The 27,547-nt window shown below is 40.2% G+C and overlaps 3 protein-coding genes across 13 annotated transcripts in view; 1 reads left to right on the forward strand and 2 right to left on the reverse strand.

Moving 5' to 3' along the window:
• The first annotated feature begins 397 nt into the window (after positions 1–397).
• Positions 398–12,626, forward strand: LOC124067062 (RCC1 and BTB domain-containing protein 1-like). 5 transcript variants are annotated; one of them, XR_006844693.1, is made up of 15 exons: positions 401–441; positions 988–1,068; positions 1,296–1,427; positions 3,246–3,493; positions 4,865–5,015; positions 5,098–5,264; positions 5,986–6,144; positions 6,229–6,336; positions 7,038–7,180; positions 7,269–7,459; positions 8,250–8,376; positions 8,473–8,624; positions 8,725–8,855; positions 10,015–10,236; positions 11,524–12,626. XR_006844693.1 is itself a non-coding variant. In XM_046404109.1 (14 exons), exons 4-14 carry the CDS (start codon positions 3,368–3,370, stop codon positions 10,153–10,155), a joined length of 1,521 nt encoding a protein of 506 aa, XP_046260065.1. In that variant the 5' UTR covers positions 398–441; positions 988–1,068; positions 1,296–1,427; positions 3,246–3,367; the 3' UTR covers positions 10,156–11,306. The 5 variants fall into 5 exon arrangements, 3 of the variants coding, with proteins under 3 accessions (XP_046260065.1, XP_046260064.1, XP_046260063.1); XM_046404109.1 differs by lacking the exon at positions 11,524–12,626 and having other exon boundaries at positions 398–441; positions 10,090–11,306; XM_046404108.1 differs by lacking the exon at positions 11,524–12,626 and having other exon boundaries at positions 3,250–3,493; positions 10,015–11,306.
• A 302-nt stretch (positions 12,627–12,928) lies between these two features.
• phf11 (PHD finger protein 11) lies at positions 12,929–21,304 on the reverse strand. Of its 4 annotated transcripts, XM_046404112.1 has the most exons (19): positions 21,149–21,304; positions 20,993–21,064; positions 20,035–20,139; positions 19,458–19,591; positions 19,244–19,278; positions 19,058–19,140; positions 18,308–18,378; positions 18,153–18,202; positions 17,991–18,070; positions 17,876–17,898; positions 16,286–16,359; positions 16,105–16,178; positions 15,980–15,987; positions 15,272–15,306; positions 15,121–15,176; positions 14,703–14,844; positions 13,906–14,208; positions 13,744–13,815; positions 12,929–13,064 (listed from the first exon to the last, which is right to left on the reverse strand). In XM_046404112.1, exons 1-19 carry the CDS (start codon positions 21,164–21,166, stop codon positions 12,988–12,990), a joined length of 1,512 nt encoding a protein of 503 aa, XP_046260068.1. In that variant the 5' UTR covers positions 21,167–21,304; the 3' UTR covers positions 12,929–12,987. The 4 variants fall into 4 exon arrangements, with proteins under 4 accessions (XP_046260068.1, XP_046260067.1, XP_046260069.1 ...); XM_046404111.1 differs by having other exon boundaries at positions 20,993–21,289; XM_046404113.1 differs by lacking the exon at positions 18,308–18,378 and having other exon boundaries at positions 18,153–18,165; positions 20,993–21,284.
• Positions 21,305–22,472: 1,168 nt separating this feature from the next.
• The window catches only part of mcf2lb (mcf.2 cell line derived transforming sequence-like b), a 35,421-nt gene continuing 30,346 nt past the window's right edge, over positions 22,473–27,547 (reverse strand). Inside the window, exons 24-33 of one of the 4 annotated variants that reach the window (XM_046404870.1) lie at positions 27,263–27,341; positions 27,048–27,120; positions 26,848–26,954; positions 26,527–26,619; positions 25,614–25,679; positions 25,379–25,456; positions 24,843–24,952; positions 23,909–24,021; positions 23,699–23,802; positions 22,473–23,583 (exon numbers count right to left, since the gene is read on the reverse strand). In XM_046404870.1, coding sequence (XP_046260826.1) covers positions 23,504–23,583; positions 23,699–23,802; positions 23,909–24,021; positions 24,843–24,952; positions 25,379–25,456; positions 25,614–25,679; positions 26,527–26,619; positions 26,848–26,954; positions 27,048–27,120; positions 27,263–27,341 — 903 coding nt within the window. In that variant the 3' untranslated portion in view covers positions 22,473–23,503. The remainder of the gene's footprint in view (positions 23,584–23,698; positions 23,803–23,908; positions 24,022–24,842; positions 24,953–25,378; positions 25,457–25,613; positions 25,680–26,526; positions 26,620–26,847; positions 26,955–27,047; positions 27,121–27,262; positions 27,342–27,547) is intronic. The other 3 variants (XM_046404868.1, XM_046404866.1, XM_046404869.1) reach the window with 3 other exon arrangements.

Genomic DNA, 27,547 nt, shown 5'->3' on the forward strand with positions numbered 1-27,547 from the left:
ACTCCTGCCATTATTCTTCTGTGGCACATCCTTTAATGTCACAGCTGAGATCTGGCAGCAACTAATAAGAGGATGCTGATTATTTGCTGCTGTGAATCTTAATTCTTTGCTGCCTTCGTGTGATGATTTACCTGACAGCACAGGTACATCAGACTTTCACTGTACAGGTGAGGGTAGATTTGGCAGCTGGTTCTGAAAAATAAGGTTACTCTGGACACTCAAAACAGCCTCATTGTGTAATGAACATATTTGTTTTGTAAGTGACACAGTTTCCGTTTACTGAACAGGAGAAGGCGTGTGTGTTGGTGAACACACTGACTCAAGGGCAATGATTAACTCAGCCTGAATTTGAGTTGCATACTAAATAAGATAACTGGCCTCCACAACACTAACACGGGTCGACCTTGATGCGGATTTCCCAGGTTTACTGACTGGAAAAAGGTTTGTGGTAATTAAAATGATGGCAGTTTGGGGTGGGGGCAATAAAATATGTAAACATAAATGGTAAGTTTTTTTGACCTCATCATTAGGACTTGTTAGCATTCCTGAACATCCTGTTTACCAAGTTCACTTAGCTTTTGGAAAATTATTAAACTTGCATCTACTCTTTCTCCCACATTGAATGGTCCAGAATATATTAACCCTATGTTTACATATTTCGATGTGGAAATTATTTATGCTTATTAAAAGTTTTGGAATTGGTCCGGTAGATTGATGCTACCGTGACACGGCTGCTATGTCCATGAAATGTTTGAAAAAAAATGATCATCTCAATCTTCCAGAAGCTGCAGTGATGTCTTCAAATTCATTCTTTTGTTCAACCATTGGTCTAAAACCCAAAGACTCTACATTGACCATCATAAATGACAAAGAAAAATAGCGAATCCTGACATTTAAGAAACTTTAACCAAAAAATGTTTGGCATTTTTGCCTGAAAAAATATCTGAAACGATTAAGTGATAATCCGAGATGACTATGTATTGTCAGCCTCTTCCAGAGCCATCAGAGGCAAACCTCAATAACTGCTGAGCCTATGCTCCATGTAGTGAGGAAGATCGTGAGATGTTCGTGAGTAAAGATTTTTATTTTTCATTTATTTATTTATTTTGATGAGCAACCTGCTGTTTTTATGGACTGTAAGAAGGCTATCTTAATGAATTTGTGAAAGTGTCCTTTGACGGGTTCTTGAGCTGGAATCATTGGATTGGATTGTCAACTCCAATCCCAGTCCGCAATCGATTATTTTGGTCTCTTAATCACGTGACATTATTTTTCTCCTCACTTCCGCAAATAAGCGTCGGGGCTGCAGAGCGTGGCGGCTGCATCAGAAAGTGAAAACACAGACGTCCGGCTGCCACAGACCCGTGTGGCGTGTTGAAACACAGCCGCGACCGTTAACAACAACCAGATATAGGACAGTTTAACAGGTGGGTTTAACTGAAATGTAAATAATACTTTTGTCTAATTTTGAAAGTTGTTTGAAAGCTGTTGTCTTCCAGACTAAATTCGTCAACGGCAACCAGTTGAAAAACAAGTTAGCTTAGACTAGAGGGACTTTTCAACCGGATCAGTCTAGCACCAACTCCGTTCACTTTGCTGTGTTGTGTCAGCTGGACAGTTTGCTGAATAATGCGTTTGTAACAATGGGCAACATTAGCCAGCTCGCTAGCTTACTAACTTTTTTATTTCAGCACTGAAGCGGCCCGTATTTGCTGGGTGCTTAATATGACACACGTGTTGAAGTTGCAGTTGGTTTAGCGTTGTTGTTACAACACAGAAAACCTCTGTGACCCAGACTTTTAACACTCATTAAACCCATTTTCTCAGAAAAATCTAAGCCTTCTGGGATAATAAGCTGTTTTCATTTAAAACAGTGAGAGAGACAGAAATAGCCACACATCTAAACAATAAGCAGACGATTCACGCTAAAGCAGATGTTGCTTTGTTTTTATCATTAAAGCTTCGTTAATGTCCACAAAGACAACTGTCTCCCTTCGCTGCAGCTCAGTGTGTCAAGACTCGTTCAGTTGTGTTGTTTGACAATGAATTTTTGCTTTCCTCTTATTTTAAACTCATATTTTCTGTTGAGAAATGGCATCCAAGTGAGCATATCAGTGGTTCAAATCTTTACTGCTGTATGTATTGGCCAATATGTGTTCTTGTATATGAACAATTACAAACACGTAAGGAAGACAAATAACCACTATATAAATACATTATGAAAATATGTCTTCCAGTACATTATTTGTACTATATATACTCTGGTATCACAGTTTATGCTCATGTATTGCTAGGCGGACAGGAGAAGGTTGGTAGTGTGTCTCATTTCATGAATTAACGACTGTCTCTCATGATTAGTTTAAAAAGGTTAAAGTATTCAGATGGAGGAGAAGTTGCAATACCAGCATGTGGAACACACCGCAAGCAAAAGCCCTGCATTTACAGTCTAAAAAGTTTAATCAGGGAGATGTGCTTGAGTATAAGTCTGAAAGACTTCACACAGTAGAATAGCACATTGCAGGGTTCCATTATTGTATATTATTTGACTATTATTACATATAACATAATTTACCTTAGTATTTTTACAGTTTTTGCATACTAGCCTCCATATACCGTATATCTAATCTAAACCAGTGTTTGATGATAATATATACTGTAACATTAAAGCTTTATGCAGTGCTGTCAAAGTGTCAGCCTGTGTCTTTGAAAGACGAGGATGATATACATTCATAAACTACTACACTATAGTTGCATTATATTAAATGGAAAGGTAAATGACTTGGATTTCTATATTGAGCTTTTTCTGTTCTACAGGCCACTCAGAGTACCTTACAACACACTCCACACACACCCATTCCCACACACATTTATACACTGATGACAGCACTTTCTATCCAATTGACCCCATAATATTTCAAGTCTCAGGCATTCACACAACTCTCACACACTGAAGGAACAGCCATCGGGGACAATTTAAGGTTCAGTATTTTGCCCAGGCACACTTTGACATGCAGCTGGAGCCGGGAACTGGCTTACACCACATGACCCAACTTCTCGTTAATCTCCTCAAAGAGATGAGGTTTAGCATTATTTCTTATTAAGCTGAATATCACGGTATTCATGAACTTTACTTTAAAATGCTTTAGATCTAACTCAGGATAAATGTGTTTAAGTGCACTGAGTGAAAGAATGTTTGTACAGATTCACAAATATCTTCGATGCTCCCTGACTGTGTATATTTTCAGACAGACTGCAGCACTGGCATCTTTGCCTGTCCACACCCTGCCCCTGTCCTGTGCCATGCCTTTGGATTGAAGTTCACCCCTGTACCCTGCCATCCTCGCCACAGACTCGCAGCAGGTGCATCATGGTGGATGTAACCAAATGGCCCCTTTTCAGCCTGATGAGTCCCCAGGAGCTCTCCACAATACGGAAAGCGTGTGTGTTTGGAATGTCTGCCAATGAGGCCATCTACATCACCAATGATGATGAGGTGAGAGCTCAGAGGCAAAACAGGGTAAATGTGAGGGTTCCAAGGTTTCTTTGAGAAGTCAACTTGTGCGTAACTGATAGAATTGCTCACTCTGCCTATAGGCTCAGTAAACACAGTTTTTAATTCGCTCCCACTTGTCCAGGACATTGACAGCTGCCGACCTACTGCAGGACACGTCCTGAAACCTACAGAGATTTTATCATCCAACTTTTCCAGGGATTAAAGTTCTCCATTGCTGTGGCAGATTTCCATCAATTCTGGCAATGCAAAATATGCATATTTTGAAATAATTTCATCCCCTGCTTAAAATGAAAATAACTAAATACTGTGTGGCTGACTGTTCCAATCATGTGGGCTCCCAGCCCACTACAGTTGGGTATAACATCTGTCAGCCTCTCTCCGAGCCAAGTGCTTTTATTCCAGTCCATTCTAGCTCTGCCACATGCCTTTTCCCTTCCCTGTTGGGTGGATAAATTTAAACATTTGCATTAATAGTGGAATGGAACAAGATGGACAGACAAAAGGAGAAAAAAACAGAATGTGGTGCAGAAAAACTGAGAGAAGCTTTTGAAGTCTCTTAAAGCTGATGCAACCAAATGTTTTAAAATAACAAATTAGTCATTTGGCAACATTACCCATCAACCATCTGAGCCTACAAGCCTAAAGGCGCTTGCAGCAGGGTGGAGAGAAAGTAGTGCATTGAATCCAGTTTTACTGATGAAATGGGCTTGACTTTGCATGTCCGTTTTATATAATTTATATGTTATAATTCTTAAATGTTTTGTATATGGCTTGGCCAAAAAAAGGAAAATAGAACAGCTTTGAAATACCGTCTGCAACTTTACTGTGTTGTCTCACTCACCTCGCCTCGTTTCTAGCCACAGCAGACAACTGTTTTCAAGAGCTAAGCCCACTGTACACCACCAGCCCAGAACCAAGCAGCAGACAGAACAAAATCAGAAAGAAACTGTGAAGACAGTGGAGTGTTTAGCAGCTAATTATCCGGATATTTCCCTCGGGAGTTAAGACATAACAGGAGTAAGAGGAAATCAGTACTGGACTTATATTCATCAGGTAGCCAGAAACATTCCAAATGAATGCTAATGTTGCTCTGTGACTCCTGGGTGTGATATTAAGCGACTGACTGCTTACACATAATCATAATAACTTAATTCAGCAAAAATATTTCAGCACTGATGTTTACAGCCTGAAGATTTCAGCTCTTACCAGCACCGCCTGTTAGTGTTGATGTTTATGTGACTGGAATGTGACCTGTTATCCACTCAGCTGGCTGGGCTTGTCTCTGCTCAGTCCTGCTTATCACTGATCCGCATGACACGTTCTCTCGTTTGTACCCCCCCCCACACTCAGGTGTACGTTTTTGGGCTGAACTGCAGTAACTGCCTGGGAACAGGGGACAGCCAGAGCACCATAGTGCCCAAGAAGGTGGACTTCCTGAGTGGGAGGAAAGTGGTCAGCCTGAGCTACGGCAGCGGACCCCACATCCTCCTGGCCACAGAGGGTAGCTGCACAAAACCTTTAATCTTCCTCCTCACGTTTGGATTAAAAATTCCTGCAGCATGACTAGTCTTTCTGTGTTTCAGATGGAGAGCTATTTGCCTGGGGCCATAATGGTTACAGCCAACTGGGAAATGGGACAACCAACCAAGGAGTAGCTCCAGTGCTCGTGTCTGCCAGCCTGCTCAATAAGAAGGTCACAGAGGTGGCCTGTGGCTCTCACCACTCAATGGCGCTGACTGACTCAGGAGAAGTGAGTGACTAGTGCAAGAAATGGTTTTTTACTGGTGAATTATACAGCAGCAGAATGGAAACCTGTTTAAAACCTTTCTAATGATACAGGACATTCGGCTTTGGTCACAGGCAGTGCTTAGTCATGCGGACCGTCTCGGGGCTCTAAGTTTTTCCCCTGAGCTGAAAACTTAGAAAACTAAGCTCAGCCTCAAGGAAGCTATTGTCCTTCATATTACTTCAGACACAGTCAACTTTATACTGTAGTATGCTGTTTCCTGTTTCCTGAAATTCACAAAAAGAGGATCTTGAATAGTTGAAGAAGTGTGAAAGTATTCTGGGAATCACATTTGCTGTCTTGCTTAGAGTTACATGAGAAGATTGATTTCACTTTCAAGTCCTTTCCAGCAAGTATGAAGCTACCAGCAGCTGCTAAATTGGGAGCTCTAAATTCTTGGAGTCTGTACCGATGGATAGATAGACTGAGGGATATGAAAGTCTTCATAATGCAAGAAAAAAAATGTATAGGCGCATAGAAAAATTATTCCTCCCAATCACCACTTACAGCATAACCCACTAGAAGAGTGTGGCAGTGTCTGTATCTGTTTTATGTTGTATGTTATTCTTTAAAATATTTTCAGTTGTTCATTTGTTCAGTACATTTCTGGACATCAGCTGTCTGTGTCCAAAATGGCTTAATGGTGTGACAAATCCTGCATAATGCCTCTCCAACTTCCTGCCAGGTTTATGCATGGGGCTACAACAACTGTGGTCAGGTGGGTTCAGGCTCCACAGCGAACCAGCCCACACCCCGCAGAGTGTCCAGCTGCCTGCAGAACAAAGTGGCTGTCAGTATCGTCTGTGGTCAGACCTCGTCTCTGGCTGTAGTGGACAATGGAGAGGTGACTATTTTATTTTGCGCTGGAGCTATAAACAGTGTGTTCTCCAGCTACCACAACACTCATAATACCTTCGTGTCTCTGCAGGTGTACGGCTGGGGCTACAATGGGAATGGCCAACTTGGACTTGGAAATAATGGGAACCAGCTCACTCCCTGTCGCCTTGTAGCTCTACAGGGCTTATGTGTCCAACAGGTGTGAGATTCCACCTTCACAAAAACTTATGCTTGGATGAACCTTTCAAGTGTGTGCATCTCCACCAGTGAGACTTGATATCATTATAAAATAGTATAAACATGCAGTCAACAGTCCGGTTCATGTAGACATTTCAAGGAACCAGTACATCACTACATTCTGATTCACCTCTTTTAAAGCAACGTTTTGCAAGAATTGGTATTTTTTGTGATTTGGCACTCCTAGAGTTTTGTAGTTTGCACTTCTACGCTGCTTATGATTACATTGCTTATGGTCTTGCAATTTGTAAATCTTTGCATAATGCTTTTGCTTCTATTCTGTCTTTCTTCAAAACTGGTGCAAAGGTGGATTTTTAAATTTTAATATATTATTAGTAACACTAATATTTAAACTAACCAGAGGCCAAAGTGACTAAGAAAGAAAGGAAAAACGATTTCAAAGTCCTCGCAGTTGATAATGTTACTCAGCAAGTTTGTGGTTCATGAATAATCAAAATTGAGTTGAATTGTTTTTCCTTAGACAGACTAATCCATTTACCAATGGATTATGAAGTTGCTATCAACCAATTGTTTCCTTGCTATGTATTGCATCAGTTCTTAATTGTTTTTATTAAGAGTAGACTTTGTTGGTTTTTCAAAACAAATTAGATTTGGCATCTTAAAATTATGGGTTGTACGTCAAAAAAATTTTTTCCTGTCTAGATCGTGGCAGGCTATGCCCACTCCCTGGCACTAACAGACGAGGGCTTGCTTTATGCTTGGGGTGCCAACACATATGGACAACTTGGCACTGGCAACAAGAGCAACCAGCTGAGCCCAGTTCAGATCATGACTGAGAAAGACAGGTGAGGAGCACCATCACCACAGATGTGTTAATCCCTCTTCTCACTGTCTTATACACCACTCGCTTCTCTCCTCTGGCTTCTTTGACAGGATTGTGGAAATTGCTGCCTGTCACTCCACACACACCTCAGCTGCTAAGACTCAGAGTGGTCAGGTGTACATGTGGGGCCAGTGCAGGGGCCAGTCTATAGTACTGCCTCACCTCACACACTTCACCTGCACAGATGATGTCTTTGCATGCTTCGCCACCCCCTCAGTTATGTGGAGGCTTCTTTTCGTGGGTAAGAATCAGGGCTCAAGTGCCCAAATGATGCTGGTTTAATTTGATGACTGTGCCAGTGATGTTTGGTTCCGTCAACCACAAATCAGCTTTCTGTTTCTGATGACTGGTAAGCCAGGAAGTGATTAGGTTTTAGTTCATGCACCTACACTATCACGAAGAGAAACTATTCACAGGCCGATCATTTGACAGTCTGTGTGTGTGTGCGCATGAGAGAGGGGAAACGATAGAGGCAAGGAAATGCAGCTGTGAAAGAATAAATACACTGCTTTTTTAAATAGTCTAGTGTAAAAAATATCAAAATCAATATGTGGTGTTTTATTTCCATGGGAATTTCCTTGGAAGACCTACTCCATTTAAAAAAAAAAACAAAAAACAAATAGATAGATATAAATATATATTTAAAACGATATTATATAGAATATTTTCACAGAAGACATTTTGACTTGTCATAGTAGGAAAAGAACAGGTGTTGCTAACGACATTAACGATGGCTGTGTGCTGTTCACATGTGCCAGTAAGCCAACAACACCAGGAATCTAAAACTGAAACTGCATTATGAGATAATCCCAATTAAACCTTGTTGAAGTGTTGCATTCGAATAGTGTAGACTGGAATTGAGAACTGTCTCAGTTTGACTTGTAATTAGTTCTAATTACCCAACTCTTTCAAGGAAAGGATCAGGAAAATATAAAATAAAGCCTCATCGAATTAAAAGACTGGTCCTGCTTCAATTTTTCAGCTTTCTAATGTCAGAGCTTGATGTGTGTGGGTGTGTTTTCTCCCTCCAGAGCACGATGACTTCTTGACCGTGGCTCAGTCTCTGAAGAAAGAGTTTGACAACCCAGAGACGGCTGACCTCAAATTCTGCGTTGATGGCAAATATATCTACGTCCACAAAGCAGTTCTCAAAATCAGGTCAGGGATTTTCGTCTCACAGCTGTCAGGTTGTACCACAGAATGTAAACAATTCAAAATAAATCTCTGTCTGTTCTGAACCAAACTGTTGCGCAGGTGTGAACACTTCCGATCCATGTTTCAGTCCCACTGGAACGAGGACATGAAGGAGGTGATTGAAATAGACCAGTTCTCCTACCCGGTGTACCGTTCCTTCCTCGAGTTCCTTTACACAGACAATGTGGAGCTGCCTCCTGAGGATGCCATTGGTTAGCATGCTGCTGTCACAGGTCACAGCCTGATCCTTCCTGCCACTTGTCCTGCTGTTAGTTGTTAATACTTACAGTATGACTGTCTCTGCTCCGTCAGGACTGCTGGACCTTGCGACGTCATACTGTGAGAACCGCCTGAAGCGTCTGTGTCAACATATTATAAAGAGGGGAATCACTGTTGAAAATGCCTTCTCCCTGCTGTCTGCTGCTGTGCGTTACGATGCAGAGGTGAGTCTTCACCACCAGTCATCAAGAGATCAACTGGAGTCTGAGTTAGCCAAAGGTTACATAAACAATGAAAACTAGTTTCATTGTACATGTGATCAACTGGGTGTTGTTGTAAACACAGAAAAACTGAGAAGGAGAGGGCCATAAGAAGACAGGAGATAGAACAGGATCCCCCTGAGTCTAGACCCTGGAGTAAAGTCTGCACATGCTTAATAGAAAGTTTCAGTCCCTGATAGTGATGGGGAGCTGCACAGTAGTGGGTGTGAACATCATAAAAAAAGCACTGTTATCGAGTTGTGTTGCCAGTACCAAGGGATGGTATCATATGGTCACTCCTGTGGCAGTCAGGACATATCCTGCAGAGTAACAAGCAGCAGTTATTCCCACACTGCTTCACCAGCCCTCTTTTTACTTTTTAGAGGCCGTGCTGTGATGTTTCCCAAGTAGCGAAAAAAAAGGTCCAAAGGTCCCATAGTTTGTAAAATTGAAATGACATGTCTTAAGCATTTAAGACCTCCATGGACAGAACAAGGACACAATTCCAAAAAAGATTTGATCCATCCAGGATTTTATTACATCCACTGTAAAGGGGAAAAAATGTGCATCTTGTAAGAATTGATTGCGACAATAAGGATTAAGTTATTATTTCAATCATTATTCTGCTGTATTTCACATTGAATATGGTTTGTTTCTTCAAATGTGCCACTTATTCAGTTGGTTGAAATCTGCAGCTACACTGCTTTGTGCGTTATTAATTGATATTATTACTTCTTAAAGTACTTAATTTGCTATTGTTGATAAAATCATCAGATTCATGTTGTACCAGAAATAAATATTGTAGTTAAGCTATGCTTATTCTGTATTCTCAGCACAAAGTTCCAAGACCCAATTTCTCCCAAAATACCAACTCTGACTCATTTGAATGACTCATTTTGTGCCTCTCTTCCCACCTGTGCACTGTGTGCCTGGCAACAAAACACCCCATAGAAGGGCAGAGCACATTTCAATGTCAGGAAAATGCGGTTGTTGTTGTGACTGTTGAGCCACCACAGAAATATGTCTCGAAGAGTTGATCCAAATGTCTCATTAATCTCTTAAGATAACATCTGACCAGAATGAAGAACCATTCACTAATTTTGCGCTTACCTTTGTTATTCAGGACTTGGAAGAGTTCTGCTTTAAGTTCTGTGTGAATCACTTGACTGAGGTGACACAGACTGCTGCTTTCTGGCAGATTGACGGCAACCTGCTCAAAGATTTCATATGTCGAGCCAGCCGCTGTGGAGCCTTCAGAAACTGACTTTGACCCCGGATGGTTACAGACTGATGCAGTGACTTCTCAAAGGACTTCATCGTTCTCTTCACGGGTGGTTACACATAGGTAATCGTCACCATCACTGTCACATCTGTTTCTCAACTCCAGACTACAAACAGAGCTGTACTTCTCAAAATTGCAAAGCTGAGCTGACCGGTAGCGTTGCTGCACAGTCCAGTGACAGCAGCGGTTTGCCACAGTGCCTGACTTCCTGTTCATTTACACATGTTGTGTAAGGCAGGAACTGAAACATATTGACAGACATAATATGATATTGTAGTGACATAATAAGTTGTGTTTATAGACTTGAATGATTCTTGCCAGTCACCCGATATGACTTCAATTTTTCTATTATTCTGTGTAACTGACCAAGTTTGCTACTTTAGCATTTGCACTTATTTTTAATCATTTTGAATATGACTTCTCTGAAGGACTGCATCATAGCTGGGATGTGCAGTCTGGAATTATTGTGTTCAGGTTGTTTGCACTTCTAGACGTCAGGCTAGAACAGGTATTTTATAGCCTGCACACTGGCATGTCAAGAATTCAGATTCAAGCCTTTATTAAGTCTCTTTTAAGTAAAACTCCAGTCAGAGATTATGCAATGCTCAGAACAGATTCAGTCTTAAACTGTTACAGATGTGAAAATAATAATCTATAAGCTGCATTTGTGGATTCCACAGCTTGGAAAGTATTATTTAATGCAGCTATGACAGCCTAACATAAAAAGCTGCTTTAGTGTTTCTTTATTTCTGTTTTAGCACACCTGGCGCTTCAGTTGTTATGAACTGGTGGTTAAATTTGCCTGCCTGAGCTGAAAGAAATGATTGGAGTCTTTAAAAATCAGTTTACAGTGAAGCAGAAGAGAAGCTTGACGTGTGTGTGTTCCTGGACACGTTTTCATCCACATGCCAGCTGTATGTTCAAAACAATATTTTACAGGATTAACATTTCTTACGTTACTTAGTGAGGTCTGCACTACTGCTGTGAGTATTTTGAAAAACTTATTTGCTCATTTCTACTTCAAAATGAATACTTGTTTATTGATTGATTCTGAGTATGACGACATGCTAGTTGAATTTTGTGACATCTGCAAGGAAATTAATAATAAAAAAAAAAGACTATTTGAAAAAGAATTAGGTTTTCATGCATTTTATTAATTAATTAATTAAGTATAACTATTAAGCCTTCTAATTGAATCTCTTGTGAATCAATAAATCATTGATAAACCACAAGGTTCAAACCATCAACGTGCAGAATGTACAGTATGCAGTGAGTCCACCAAGTGCAGTCATCATGTATCAGTATAATTTCTGGAAGTGTAAGTAAACCCTAACTTGTGTTTTTTCAAAGCTTTAATCACAGGTCGCTCTGTCTGGTATTGGACCTACAGGCTGTTGCAACATTGCCATCCCAGAGTGTGTGGATGATGTTCAGGGAGGTTCAGATCAGCCACCTGTTTCATGACATAAATCTGTACACTGTAATGTAGTAAAAAAAACAATTATGGCAGTTTGGTCCCTGGTAAAGTGATCCGCAGTGAATGCTTCAGGGTTCTGCTTGGGAGCTCACCTCACACTAACCACGTTATTGTTCTGCTGGCTTTGTTTCGTGGATACAGATGTTGTTCTGCGAAGCTGCCATGTTCAGCTCAGATGCTAGCTTTGGGACGTTCACTTTAGGTTCTGTCTGTTTTTCTTTGTTTGGTGTTGAGATATTTTTTAGCACTGAACAATTTTGAAGTGTGTCTCTAAAGCTGTTTGTTATAACTGGAAAATTAGGTTTTTTTCAAACTAAATTTTCTGATAATGATGCACAGAGGACCATATCAATTTTTTGGTATATATGGTTAAATAGGTGGTTCGAAAGATAGGAACAATTCACTGTGTAATTAGGTTCATCTGTTATTTGGAAGATGTGTGACAAGTTGAGCAAAAAGGGTTCTGGAACAAGAAACATACACCAACATTTTGTTTTTTCAATTTTATCAGTTTCACTCTGTAACAAATGAACACCCTGGACTCTTCTGAGTTCACTCAAACGTCCAGATGCACAGGCATTATTCTCCCATCCTGTGTTTGTCATCACGTTTACTGTAAGTGAGATAGTCTTTAAATGGTTCATCAGACCACATACTGACAATAATTAATTATTAATCAACAATTAATTATTGATTAATAATTGATCATTGCAATTAATTATAATTAATAATTAATTATTATAATTAATTATTAATCAATAATTAATTTGTAAAAGGACAAGGAGTGACTGTAAATACCATTAGTTTGAAGACATTATGAGGTATTCACCAACAGAGGTCAAAACTCCCAACAATACTTAGTCTTTGGAGCGTTTCTCTTCTCTGTGCAAATTGGAGGTGGGTGACTTTGGGAATGAAATCCCTATTCAAACTTTCACAAAACAACAGAAATGTATAAAACACATTTTAAACATAATGACAAGTTTTTTGTATTATTCTGCTGTACTTGTACAAAAACATCTCACTTCGCTTCAAGTACATATTGCCTCAATGCAGTAAAAACGAACAAACTTATTTGAAATTATTTTTACGAAATGCATCATGCATCATGACCATAGCCTGAAATGGTGATGGCTTCCAAGACCAGTGCATGGGAACCATCAAATACCGTTACATTTTTGTATCTTACATCCAGCCCTTTCCACTGTCTTCAATACTTTGAATCATTAAAAATAAACATAAATAGTAATTTGAAATACAAAACAAGAGTAACAAAAATAAAAGAAAGTAAACCATACACGCTGATGTCCATGTTTGTATAGCAGCTGCTGATGGACTCATCTCCTCAGTGGTAAGACGACCTTCTTCATCGCTGCTGCTGCCCTCTGCAGCTCCATTTGTTTCCTCTGTAACTCTGCAAAAGCAATACGCTGTTGTTTAGAAATGATAATAGTGTTCAATATTCCACAGTACTTAGGCCATTTAATTGCTGGTAAAATAACCATATGTTGTCAAAGATCAGTGATTAAATATTTTTAAATCCTTTGACTAAATTAGATTCAATTCTCAGTTATTTTGTCATTTCAACATAGATTGTAGGAATTCACTTTAATCATGTTTCCAATAAAACAGTGCTGAAGATTTTACAGCTTGCTGCTCGTCACAGCAATGAGAACCAGATTTTCCATCTCTAAAACAAAAAGCTTAAACATGCAATAATGTTAAGCTGTGCTGCCTTTCTTTCAATTTTAGAGCCTAAAAATGGGCTATACACCTCAGTGGATATCCCCCTTACAGCTATATACTACGAGATTGTAATGAAAATAACCTCGCAAACAGCAAAACTGCTGGATGGAAAAACAATTTTCTGTCCATTAGTTAATACAAATGAAGCAGATGAAAAGTCTGCAAACTGTGGAGCTTCAAGTTTGGCCCAGGGTGGCACCACAAGAAAGGTCATATTGTTATCTGAAACAAAAGTTTAACCAGTCAGACTCATGGTGTGAGGCAGCTCTGTATCATTCCACAACTTTCATCAGTCAAATCGACTTTGTCAGCCTTAGCTGAATGCTAAAATTAGCATGTGTACACACCTGTGTGCTGTTTAGTAACAAGTTCTGCCAGTTTCCCAGACGCCTCCATCACCGTCAGCGCTAGATCATAATCTGTCAAGAGAAGAGCAAGAGCTTTATAATCATGTTAAAAAATAAATAAGGTTGAGGCTGGGCTTCTGGGTATCTTGTATCCTCCCTCACCCTCTTGGCTGGCCTGATCTGACTGAATTCTGCTGGAGATACTGTTCATCTCATTAATGAAATCCATGAAGATGGCCTGCGTGCATCCTGCTGCGTTGCAGTTTCTCCAGAAGCTGGTGGAGTCGATGCCTGGCTCTGGCTGTGAGGGGAATGCTGCAGGGGAGGAGGTGGTTTCAAGTGCAGCTGGAGAAACGGCTGAACTGGTTATACCGTGGGGTTCCGAGTGGACTGGAGAGGGAGGAGGCCCAGTAGAGTTTTGACATGGGACAGAGGGTCCAGCGGTGTCATGAACAGGACTGGACTCTGAGAAAAGAGATCGGTTCATGTGTTACATAGCTCACTAGACATGTGCTACACTTGTGCTTCAAATATATTATTATTTCAAAGGCTTGTCCTAATACATCACTCCTCTTATGCACTCACTTCCATCATAATCACAACAAGAAGTGATTTTTTTTTTTTTTTGCTGTAACAAATGCATATTTGCATACTGACATGGCTAGGCGAAAATGGTGACAATGTAAACACAATGTAGACATTCGGACTGGATTAATTTCCCTAGAAGAGGTGGAGTGATTTTCACATTCGGCTCTGTGATTTTAACCCCGTCTGGAGCGTGTACAACATATGGGTAACTCCCCCTCCCCACCAGAGTAACAACTACAGCCACAATTACGGAGTGTTTTTGGTGAACCTGCTGGTCCTCCTGCGGATTGATGTCTGATCTCAACAGATCTGTGATTTTATTGGCCAAATTAGAGTTATACTGATGTTGGTGATTAAAATACATTCTGTACCTTCTTTCTTGACCTCTTCTGCCTTCACCAAAGCCAGTGCAGTTGATACAGTCTGAGTTGGCAGTGCAGCACTTGTTGTTGAAAGTGACTGAGTCTCCGGGCTTCTCATCATGGGAGACAGCAGACTCTCTGACTCAGCATCCTGACAGAAAGCAAACACGTTTCAGTGAGTTAGTATTGTTCTTGCTAGTGGTGATGGTCCACCATACGTGAATCACATATGAATTGATTCTGAAATAACTTTCTGATGGAAACTAATTCAAAATAGCTTCAAGTATCTACGAGTTAACTTGTTGATCAGAGAAAAAGACCAAATCTACTCCAGGACTAAATGAGACATTAGAAGATACTGCTCAAAGGCTCCAGATGAGAATGTATAGCTGTTAAGGAGGAACAGACACACTATGTAACAACTCACTGTTTCATCTTCATCTTTAATTTCATGTTTCATGCTGTCGTTCTCCAGTTGGTTTCCTATTAGAGACAGCAGGAGATCGCAAACCATTAGCGTATTACTGTATGCCTAAGCTACATTCTCGACATGCACTGAATCTGTTGTGGTGGCCTACCTGAAGTGGACCCAGTGGGACTCGCACCGTCTCTTCTGTGGGTGGAGAAAATGATCTTATTTTTACATTGAGTGACCACACCAAAGAGAAACAACGGCCCTTCAAAGAAAACTAACATTTCATTTTTAACAGCTGTTAGCACTGTGCCAGAGAGGTAAGAATTCAACTTTGTTATCGTGTTTGAGGCTGTAGTTTGTGGTGGTGTTATAACGGATTGCATTTTAATCTAACATGAGGGACAGCATGATATTTTGCAGTGTCAATCAGATCAGCCTATTAAGTGTTTGTTTTGTCTATAAAATGCCAAATTTCTTTCAAAAAACACCCATTACAAGTTCTGAGAACGATGATATTGGCATCTTTAGATGAGCTCTCCAGCAATGAAGCCAACACACCTTGATCGCCCCCTGGTGGTAAGTTAAGTTAAAGTAAAAAAATAAAACATACAAAACCTTCAACTTCAATATATTGTCAGTATATTTTTACGTACACCGAAATTCCTCTCTCGAATACAACACCACCAAAAACTACACACAAAGGAGTTAGCACATGCAAAAGTAAAGCAGTAGCTTCAAAAAAATCTCAACATTTTGAGTAAGGTAAATATTTATTACAAAACTATACTGGTGTTTTGTTTTTTAAGGTCACACAAAAACATTCTACAAAAAATGAACATATCTTCAGATAATAACAGAGGATTGAACTCACCTGATCAGCTGAAAACAATCAAGCAGGAGGGGAAAACAAACAAAAGGAGAAAAATGATATCAGCTTACTGAACACCTTCAGACTCCAATGATGATGTTACTGAGGAGTAATCAAAGATTACTTACTTGAGACTCACTTCCTTCTAAATCAGATTCTATAGGGCCAAATATTGCTATGTCTGTATCAGGCACATTCGCATCTGTAGGAGGGAAGGAAAAGTAAATTTAATCTGTATGCTAACAACTTTACACAAGAGTGCTAATCCCACATAGTTTCCATTGTGACATGTACTGTAAACGGGTTAACCTGGATCTGAAGAATCATCAGTCACTATCCCATTCCAGTCTTCAGATTTACGTTTAAAAGGGGGAGCTTGGTGCCTGTGACAGAGAAGAACCACCAGACATTATAACTATGAACATTTTACACTAAATACACAGATTATCGCCAGCAAAAAGTGAAGAGGCTGCATGTAAAACTAGATTTATCGCCTCACGGCTGCATGCCTTCACACATTAGTCAAGTTACAGTTTACATCCATATCTGTCCAGCCTCATATATGTAATGTATTATATAAAATATATACGTATTTTGCGACTACAAAGCCCATCGGATATCAATCGGCACAATACCAATGAACGGGTCTATTTTCTTCGTACTCCTTTAGCAGTTGCTGCGAGATGGTAGTTCTTCTGTGGACGAAGAGATTACGTCTTTTCATAAAACGGAAGCACCAAGAAGGACCTCCTTGAAAGTCGTTGATCTTCATATCATGTGCTACTGCTGTTGCCATGAGTCGAATAGAGACTGTAGAGACGCTTCTACCTCCTGTTCTCTGTTCAATGACCCACTGTTCAATTTTGTCCTCCAACTGTGGCCATCTCGCTTTGTTCCCGCGGAAACTCTTTCTGGTCTTCTTTGCTCGGCACAGGTCATCTTCTTGTTTCCTCCACTTCCGTACCATTGATTCACTAATGTTAAATTCTCTCGCAGCTGCTCTATTCCCATGTTGTACTGCGTGACTAATAGCCTGGAGTTTGAAATGTGCTTCGTAAGCATGTCTCTTAAGAGGTGCCATTTTGGGGAAATGTTATGTTGAGTCACAGAACGTATTACTCCGCGAGGCTCCTGACTTGCCGTAATGCTCCGACAATCCATCAAGCGGTGCGGCTTTGTAGCTTAACAAAGTCGTACTAAAACATTTTGACAGATTTTTGAGCGCCGTGCACCACATAAAATCGATTCGAGGTCAATAAGAACAACCGGAATTAATACATAAACGCACCGTCGATTTTTGAGAAAATTAAATGATTTTTAAGTGCGCATTATAGACTGAAAATACGGTAAGTCTTATTTGTCTTGCTGATATGTGTATATATATATATATTGTTTTTGTTGTCTTTTTCTACTTTTTTAAGACGGTATAAAACAGGACTGATTTGTAAAAAAAAAAAAAGAGAGAGAGAAAAAAACATTTTTAATATGATGTCTGTAAAAGGCCCAATAACGTGAACTCGATTTCTATAAAATCAATAAATGTAATGTGAATGTTTACAGGTGGAAGAGTATCACGTTTGTTTTTATATCTCAGGAGCTCACTGTTACATACTGTGTGTGTGGTGGTTTTGGCTGATTTGGTTGATTTAAGGTTTGAACAATAAAGTGAGAGCAAATGATAGACAGTGTGCAGGATTATTTCAAGTCAAAAGTTGCTGATCCCCTGAAGCCCCTTATGTTTTTGAAATTGTGACACGAAAGGCATAAGGTTCCAGAAGTCCAGTGTACTACATTTGAAATACAAATAATCATTTGAGCTGTAACAGTGGCTGAAAGCATGACATGCTGCTTGCCAGACAGCCAGCCAAAATGCCAGCAAGCAAATAAGCACACACTTACTTGTCAGTGCAACTCAACCGTCTCTGTTACAAAAGCAGAGGCAGAACAATTAAAAACATTGACAGAAATGATATTTTAAAAGTTTATTCAAAGTGTCTATGAATAATATGTGTACCTTATAAGATAAATGCTTTGTACTGCTGGATGAGCTGGAGTCACTGCTGTCCACAAACGGTCGAGCGGCTGTAGAATCGCCTGTCAGGAAGAAAGACATTTAATCTGTGATACTAAGAACCACAGAAAGACAGGAGACATGTTCAGCCTGAGCAGGACTTACTTCTGGTGTTCCTCTTATGTGATAGAGGAGCATGCTTGTCACAATACAGTCTGAAAACACACAGACCTGGCTGTTAGAACATGATCAGACGTTGAAGAGCAGAATAGAGACAGAAATATTTCATCATACTATCAAAAAAACGTGAACATACTTACCTAACGATGCTATCTGACAAATTTTCCAAACTGATAGTTCCCTCTGTCTTCTCACAAGTAAGGCAATAAACCTCATGAAAGTAAAACACGTTTATCAATATGTGCTAAATGAGATTTGGGATCAGATAAAATCCTGATGAGTATTTTGAGCTTTCAGCACTGTGCCACTTATTTGAGGATTAAAGGTCTGGTGGGCTACAGGGAGATCAAATTACCATTTACTTCCACAAATACATACGGACATAAAACTGACACTTCTGTATTGTTGAATTTCCCTCGGGATCAAGATGAAAGATGAAAGATGAAAGTGACATATTTTGTCATTGGAGGGAACTCACTCCAACGAAATTTGTTCTCTGCATTTAACCCACCCAAGTGACGTGCACACACACACAGCAAACCCGGGGCAGTGGGCGACCGCGTGCAGCGCCCGGGGAGCAGTGGGGGTTAGGTACCTTGCTCAAGGTTACCTCAGCCATGGACACCGGGACGGTGAATCGAACCAGCGATCCACTGGTTACGGGTCCGACACCCTAACCGCTGATCCACGACTGCCTCCACCCATCAATAAAGTATCTATCTATCTATCGATCTATCTTGTTAAATCCTAACAAAAAAAATCCTGCATTAACCAGCCTGCTGCTGTAAGGACTCACAAAGGTACAAAACCAAAATGCATAAATGAATCCGCCAGTGAGTTTCGGGCGATTTGCTTTAAGTCTATGCAGTGGATAAGTCGATCAGTCAAACCTTAGATGGTCCTGCTTGACTGGGATTTTTGGAAGTGTGGGGCTTTGTGGAAGAGGCACATCCATTTACAGAGCTCTTGTTTTCTGGAGAAGGAAAAGAAAAAAATCAACACATAATACATCACACACTAAAAAAAGTGATGACAGGAGTACAGCAAGAAGGAAAAGTTCTGAGATGCCCACTTACCTTGTTTTTGTTGATAGTGTTTGAAGCAGTACAGCCTGAAGGGTGGAAACATGTCAACAAATCAATTAAATCAATCCAAAATAAGAAAAATTATGTTGTATTCAACTGTAATTAAATTGCATAGATGGTTCTTCCAACAATTAAACTTTTTCCCATACAGGATTTAGAATACAAAACTATTGTCTACACGGGCAAACAGTTATGTTGGACTAACCCATAACTTCCCTTCTCTTCATCCTCGATGGTCTTCGCTCCTTCCTGAACAGCACACGGGTAGTGGTAGGACCTCTTGCAGCGTTTGACTTCACACCCAGCAGTGGCACCCTTCTTCTTACATCTGGTACAAACCTAATGCAAACACATCGAGTGACGGAACTAAAAAGAGCCTCCAGTACACAATCAGTGGGTTAGGCTATCCATACGCTATCTAGACAAAAGTACTGGGACACACTTCTTTATTATTGGATTCAAGTGTGGACAGGGGCTGTTATTCAGGGGTTGGACTCGGCCCCTTTCTTCCAGTGAAGGGACATATACCAAGACATTTTGGACAATGCTATGCTTTGTCCAAAATGCCCCCAGGATGAACCAGAACAGAGACGTCTGTTGTGAATTAATAGGAAAAAACCCTCACGGAAACACTCCAAAATCCCACAGAGTCTTCCCGGCAGCAAAGGGTGGACATGCCCATGCACTTAGATTGCGATGTCCTCTGAGTCCCCACTGGTGTAATGGCGAGTTCCCAATACTTCAGTCTATATAGTGTAACCTAAAATATCAATAATTTTTACCAGTTTGCTTCCTCGTTTCACTTCTATCATCACGTCCTTCACAGAGAAACCAAACAGATCGTCAGACTCTGGAGAATCCCGGCAAAAAATACCCGAGGAAAATAACTGTAAAACAAAGACGACGTGAGCAAGGACAAAGCTGCAGTAATACAGAACGATAAATCAGTATTAGTGAATACGGCAAATAATGATTATTATCATCACTGATTGAAGTGCTGGTTATTTTCTTGGTTAATTAAGTAATAGTCTGTGAAATGGGGGGATTTACATTTAAAGTAAAAGATAAATATGATTTTCATTTTTGTTCTCATTTCTGTTATTGCTCGTCCAGCACAAAGCACTAACATGTTTATGTTTTAACTGTAAAATGTCCTGCTCAGACCACACCTTGGTCACAACTCCTTAATAAAAAGTGGAAGAAACATTCACATTTAGTGATGTACAACTCCCATATATTTTATCAGCATACTGTATTTAAAAATAAAAGTACTCAGCCCAATGGAACCTGTCAGTGTTAAGATTGTTATATATCATTTCATTATTATTACTTATTTTAATAATTCTATTCGCTGTTGTGTGGTTTAATTTATAACATACATATTTTATAAACTAAATGTAGCTGAAGGTACTACGACTAATAAGTACGTGTACTTGTACTTAGTAACTGAATAAATGTACTTTTTAGAAGCTGCCATCTCTGAATGCAAAAATGTGCCCTTTCTCGTCATTACCACATCCTCTACCAGCTCAGCAGGTACAGGAGAGCTCCGCACTTTGACCACAATTATGTCTTCATTATGTCTCTCTTGCCTTAACGTGCCTCCATCAGAAAGGTGTCAAACGAGTCAATATTTGACGGTTTACTTTCTGCCTCTGTCTCTCCTTCCACCTAATATTTCAACCCATAGCCTAGTTTACACACAAACGTTACATCTAGGAAGCAAGTGCTAATACTTACCAAACAGTTCTGATGAGCAGTGACTTGATCTTTAGTCGATAACGCTCCGGTTATCCTCGTTTCCTCGGATCGCTGACAAAGTACACAGAACACGGTCATTTCTATCCACTAACAGATTAAAAACTCAAGTGTTTAACTGTGCACTAGCAAGGTTACAGAGTAGTTGGGGTTCATTCCTTCTGTGTAATATTTGACCGCCCATCACATCGTTCGTTGGCGGTTGCCAGGTTCTATTCGACATATCCCCCATCGAACTGGCAAAATCCCACATTTGAGCACGATGTTATTTGTCGGAAAAAACTCCTGAAAGTATTGATACAGACCGTGCATGACTCCATGTCTCCACCCCGCACCCCAACATAATCACAACATTTTCTATACTCGCGGAGGGCGGTGGAGGGGTACACCGCCAGTCACAGGGCTGACACTTAAAGACAGACCAAACACACTCACAACTCGGGGCAAAGTGGAGTAGCAAATTAATGTAATGTGTATTATTTGGGACAGTATCAGAAAGCCGGGGGATGTGAATAAAACCCACCCAGAACCCGGACTCAACCGGAACCAGAGAATTTATAATAAGGCGCGAACTCCCACTCGCAAAACTTCCGGGTAGGGGACGCTCTCAAGGTAACTGCGGTCAAGCCAGCCTCCTCAATGTTCGAACAGATTTCACAATAAAAGCAGTGTCCGGGCAACTAGGCAAAATTATATTCATTCATTAAATTAGTAAAATAAATACAAAAACTGAATAATTTAATGAACGAATAAATAAATCTAGACTTCTGCCCTTATTTTTTGGCATCATTTTTTAAAGTAACAATCTCATTTTAAAAATGTAATTGTTCCGTTATATTCTATCCAGCATTTATCCTGGATCTAGGGTAAGCGGTGAAATATTACATTTTTTATTGTATTTTGTATTCGAATATTAACAAGATATTCTTATTTTATAATTTCATTCTAACAAACAAGTTTTTATTAAATTCAAATCTCTTTCTTTCTTATTTTCTATCGTAGAAGGCTTTACGTGATTTTTTTTTATCTGCTGTTTTCAGAAAAGATTTAATTCTGTTGTTACTGTAGTTTCAGAGAATGGCCTGCTTCAGTTCAGAACCCCATAAATCACTGAATTGATTGTTAATATGCCACTAATATGTCACTCTGAGTATGGCAAGATATAGGTTTACAGAATTCAGTATAAAAGGTGGGTTTAAACAGACTTGGCAACCCAGTTAGAGAGTTTCAGTTTCATTTCTGCATGTATAGACGACATTGCTTGCCTTTGTGCTGAACATTTTCACCCACGAATGCTGTGAATGTTTCGGAAAGGCTTGATTTTCTTCAGCCACAGAAAAATGGCTCAGCACTGAGCTATGAAGAGCCATAATGAGACAAGATATAAGAGTATTTCATCGCACAATCGGGTATAAAGCCATCCTTTCTAGACAAAAGACAAAATAAGAGACAGTGATTGAATTATCACAACTCCTTTATGTAAAAAATAATTAGACAAGTCACAAGGCAGTGACATCACCATACTTAATGTACAATATAGCATTTCAAAATAACAGACATTTCATGACAGACAGATTTTAATGAACAATATCTACATTCAGAACATGATTCCTCCACAGGGAATACGTTAGCGCTATACAGTGATCTCTGATTATCCACATGGGGAAACATTTTTTAACTATACATGAAAACCCACAGAATTTGACCATGAGGCCATCAGAGTTTGGACTGTTGGTGGCAAAACAGGTTTGTAATGACTGACTGACAACAGAGACACAAATGACAGACAAGAAGAGGGTAAAAAGACAGTAAGAAAAAGAGAGATGAGAAGTAAATTAAAAAGCGACTAAATACTGTATATGTGAGCTTTTCTCTTTCTTATGAATAAATAAATACACATAAAGGGAAAAAAGTAAACGATGGAGTGTGATTAGACGAAGAACATTCATTCAAGCTAAACAGGCTGTGCGTATTTATCTCCCTGTTTTAATGTACAGTAAAAGTGGAATTATAAACTGAAGTGCAGATGAACATGAAGACAACAAGTTATCCACGTAGGACAACTGGTCTTTCTCCAGTGTTAATGTTTACATAAATAGATGCATTAACTGAGATCAGTCCCGCTGGTCCATTCATACATCTATGACATTATAATCACGGGGATCCTCTGTTCTTCACCAAAAATATACAGACAAGTGTATGACTAGAGGAAGATCACTCTACTATTCCGTGAAATTACTGTCTGTGATATACCCAGTATTGTCACTGTACAACTGCACCACAATGAATCTATAACCTGTTCACATGTATGATATGACATATTATCTCAATAACTGGTGCATGTGCATGGTTTTAAAAACTGACAAAAATACAGCTTTCTGTGGAAACCTGACGGAAGTTCGATGAGTATCGATGGTGGCAAAATAGCACAGAGAGCAACATGATGCTAGCATTCGCAAGGGCAGTTTGGTGAAAGAGGAAGTGCCAATGAGTTCAGGGTTTGATGTCAGAGAAGCTTGTGTAGGTCTCACTGCAGCTGGACGATGTGCTGAGGTTCCCAGAGCCGCTGCCTTCTGTTGGAAACATAAGCACACGCACAAAGCATTAACGTCAGGAACGCAGTGGTCTTGCTCAACAACAACTTGTTCATGTGCCGCACACTTTATTTGGGATAGTTTGTTTGAATACCTGAGCTGGTGAGAGACTGGCATGACTTGGACTTTCCAATGAGTGTGATGAGATTAGCAGCTGCGATCCAGCCCTCCTTCGAAGTGCTCAGGTTACGCACAAACCTGCATGACCACACACAACACACACAGACACACACACATAATCTTTATAGCAATGCTTAAATATTTTTTTATTTCTTATAAGCCGCACTTAAAGCTGTTTTCTCACCACTGTCCGTCATCTCCTTCCTTGACCAGCTGCACCATGTCTCCACTCTTCACTGAGAGCTCCTGAACACCTCCCTTCTCGTAGTCAACCATCACTGTATATTTGCCAGCACACTATTCAAAGTCAAGATGAGAAAAAATGAAAGGATGCACAGTAAAATAAGAAAATTAGCACTTTACAGTTACATCAGCGTATATTAAAAGATAGGTCAAATAACCAAAGGTTTCACTCACAGCAATGAACCCACAGAGCGTTATCATCAAACTCTGCAGATGCCATCAGCACCACAGAACATTTAACAAAATGTTTCTGAAGGCATTGACCCCATGGTTTGCACTTTTTGAACCCCTGTTTTAGCATCTTTGGGTTCACTGTTACCCTGACGGATAAGCGGTATAGAAAATGGATGGATGGATGGATGGATGGGTTCGCTGTTTTGATTTACTGTTCTGGTTCGGTTTCTCTGCTCTCGTAAATCTCATTTCCAGCCAAAGTTGGCACATGTTCTCAGTGAATAAACTCTGTTAAAACCACTATCTTCCTAGCACCAAACAAAAGTCAGACAGAGCTGGCAATTAGCTGGTGAACATAGTGTAGCATTTAGGGGCTAAAGAGCCAGATATTTCCCTCAAGAGTTGGTTTATGGCCATTTGGACAAACCAAATGTCATATGGCCAGAAACAGCTAATGAATGCTAACTTTTCTCTGTGTTTGCCAGACCTGTTTTTGTCACTTTGAAGGACATATTTATCTTGACCTTAACTGTAAGCACCCAAACCCTACCCTAAACCTAACAAAAAAGCAAAGGTTTACCTCACATTTGGGGACAATAGGAGACGAGTTCCCATAATTTGACATGAGTAAAGTAGTCCGCACAAGATGTCTGATTCAAGTATAGACAATTTAGCCAATGTTTGCCATATACATGTCTCACCAGCTTCTTTCCATTTTCATCCTCTGGGTCAGAGTTAAGAGGATCCTCAGCACTGGAATATCCATCATGCTCCTCTGAGGCATCCAGCGACAGCGAGGCCTTGTTCCAGCCTGCAGGGAAGAGGGAGACCTGTGTTTAATTTACAGCAGCATTCAGGTTCAGGGGCTGTCAAACACGTGTGTGACCTGCAGTGAACTGTGGAAAAGTGAGAAAAAGGACCACAAAGAGCTCTTGTGAACAGAGAAAGGAAAACGGCTAATCCTACAAATCCCTGCATGACATACTTCCATAACTACAAGTGTTACCAAAAAGACCTTGGATATCGGCATGCATCTCCATATTTTAAATGAAGAAAGGAAAAGCGGCAGGCAGATTTTCCTCCATATCAGTGTGCATTTCTATGATTTTCACTAGACCTAAAAGGAAGGTGGAGACAAGGCACAGCAAAGCAAAAACTGAGAAAGACGGAAGTGTATTTAGTGGTGAAACAGTGGGCCTGACACACAGCCAGCGTGAGCCGACTCTTGCCGGTGTACCTCTCCACTTTGTTTGTAAGAGACTAGAGGTGCTGAACCACCTGGCCTTGCTCAGGTGGAGAGGAGGAGGACCTGGATCTGAGGGACAGGAGGCAATAAAAATACAGCCAGTCACTCAGCCAGCAGCTACAGCTGGCCAAACTTGTGATTGTTAGAGACCAAGGCTGTGCTCATCATTGATGAAAAACTAAGCAGACAGGGAAAGGATGCGGTTATCAGCGGGCAAGTTAACTACCTTTGAAGCCAAATGGTGTGGGATCGCTCTGACGCTTGGTCTTGTGATCAGGGCTTGTGGGAGATCCTGCCATCAACAAAGAAAAAAATTGGTCAAGGATGGTTGCTGAGGAACGACAGAAGCCAGGACCAAAACAATGACATTCAAAAGGAACAGGTTGATGAGGAAAGGATAAAGAACACGTGGCACACAACAAACTTTCAGCTTTAACTGAAAGGACACAGGTCTACTGTAAACTCACAGCAGAAAGGCTGAGGAAAGACAACTAATACAGACATTAAAAAAACAATTCTAATAAGAAGTGCACCTTCAATGATGCTAAAGGTTGTGATACTTTTTGAATGGAGGAGGCTACCATAAAATCTACACAGGCTTTTTTCACAAAAGACATGCAGACAGGAGGAAAAACACACAGGCAGATTAACGATGGCTCAATTCCATTTCGCTGCTGTGCTTTTCCAAACATGATGGGTCAAAGCTGTGCTAGGTGGAATGAAACAAGGGTCTGGGGCTGTGTGATACCTGGTGACAGGAGGATCGTCATGGGTAATGTAAAACTTTTATCATCAGTAGCTGAGGGCTCTGTGGAGGCAAGCATGCAGTATATATACCTTTTTAGATACACAGTGTGTGTGTGTGTGTGTGTGTGTGTGTGTTCAATGCTGTGAACCCTGGCAGACAGCTATGACTGTTTCTTGACAACCACCAGCAACTTTCTTGAGTCTTGTAATCACCATACAGACATGGAAGAGGCATCTAACATTGAATTCTCAGTAACAAAGCAAGTAAGCAAATTCCCAAAATGTCTATTTTTATGGATGACTTCAGCTGACTAGAAATACACCGTTTCATTTCACAAATGCAGAGATGATGTGATATGTTGGGCATGAAATTGACAGTGACCTGCAGTTACCTTTCTGGGCTTTGAGGTTACTGAAGCCCTGTAAAGTAAAGCGCTTTTTAGCCACAGCAGCTCTGTCTGAGGTAGGGCTTGTCACAGCCTCATCTGACCCACAGGAAAAGCAGGAAGACAGGATGGACAAAAAGAAGGAAGGAAGAATGTAAGTGTAAAGGAAGAAAGGAAATAAAGAGGGAAGGATTTATATGATTCATGGAAGGGACAGATGTTAACACTTAGGTTAATCAAGAAATGCACTTTGTACAATACTTGGACTACAATACTAAAGGAATATTTTTAAAAGGGTTAGGGATGTCTCTCACTCTCTGTACTCACCTTTTCCTGTGGGCTTTGGTGAGGAAGAGGAGTTGACATCAGGGCTGCAGGGTTCAGTTTTCTTCTCCTCTCCCTTCTTAAAGCTCTTCTGACCAGACTTGAATGGACTGTGGGTGGACACAAGTCCACAGGTGAAAAGACTGTCACAAATCAAACAGCTGATTCAATACAGATAAGTGGTGTGGGGAATACAGACTCACCTGAGACTTGCTGCTCCACTGGGCACAGGAGGAAACTGGAAAACTGGATCTGCTGCCCTCTGCTGGCTGGCTTCTGTAACAAAGAATCACCATTTTGAAACGCTCATTTTGGAACATATGATTTTTCTTCCTAATCATTTCTAATAAAATCTTAAATGCATTAGTGTCAACACTAAGTTTAGAAACGGGTTGTAGAGTACATCCTGTCTCTGTACCTCTGCACGCTTCCAGCTGGGTTGTCAGAACCTTCCTGATCTCATTTACCCAAGTCGTTTTTACTTCAGCTGTTGGCGCCTGAAAGCGTCAGAAAAATATTAAAAACACAATGTAAACTTGGGTAGATACCCATATGAATACCAGGTTTTCAAATACAGTACATTGTGCTTTGCTCTGTTGTTATTTTGTATTTTTGTATTCTACAAATTTCATAAAAGAAGACCAACAATGTCGACATTGCTGAAGACATAAATCTAAATGTATACATACAATAATAATATACA

The sequence above is a fragment of the Scatophagus argus genome, chromosome 11 (assembly GCF_020382885.2).
Source record: "Scatophagus argus isolate fScaArg1 chromosome 11, fScaArg1.pri, whole genome shotgun sequence".
Taxonomy (NCBI): Eukaryota; Metazoa; Chordata; class Actinopteri; family Scatophagidae; genus Scatophagus; species Scatophagus argus.

Excerpts from the sequence above, each read along its gene's own strand:
- phf11 (XM_046404111.1), bottom strand. The coding sequence starts at position 21,091 with ATGACCGTGTTCTGTGTACTTTGTCAGCGATCCGAGGAAACGAGGATA. Across the intron at positions 15,177-15,271 it reads TCCCACTGGGTCCACTTCAG|GAAACCAACTGGAGAACGAC; the intron begins GTAGGCCACCAC and ends TGTCTCTAATAG. Across the intron at positions 14,209-14,702 it reads AGAAGAGGTCAAGAAAGAAG|AGTCCAGTCCTGTTCATGAC; the intron begins GTACAGAATGTA and ends CTCTTTTCTCAG.
- LOC124067062 (XM_046404108.1), top strand. The coding sequence starts at position 3,368 with ATGGTGGATGTAACCAAATGGCCCCTTTTCAGCCTGATGAGTCCCCAG. Across the intron at positions 3,494-4,864 it reads ACATCACCAATGATGATGAG|GTGTACGTTTTTGGGCTGAA; the intron begins GTGAGAGCTCAG and ends CCCCACACTCAG. Across the intron at positions 7,181-7,268 it reads ATCATGACTGAGAAAGACAG|GATTGTGGAAATTGCTGCCT; the intron begins GTGAGGAGCACC and ends CTTCTTTGACAG.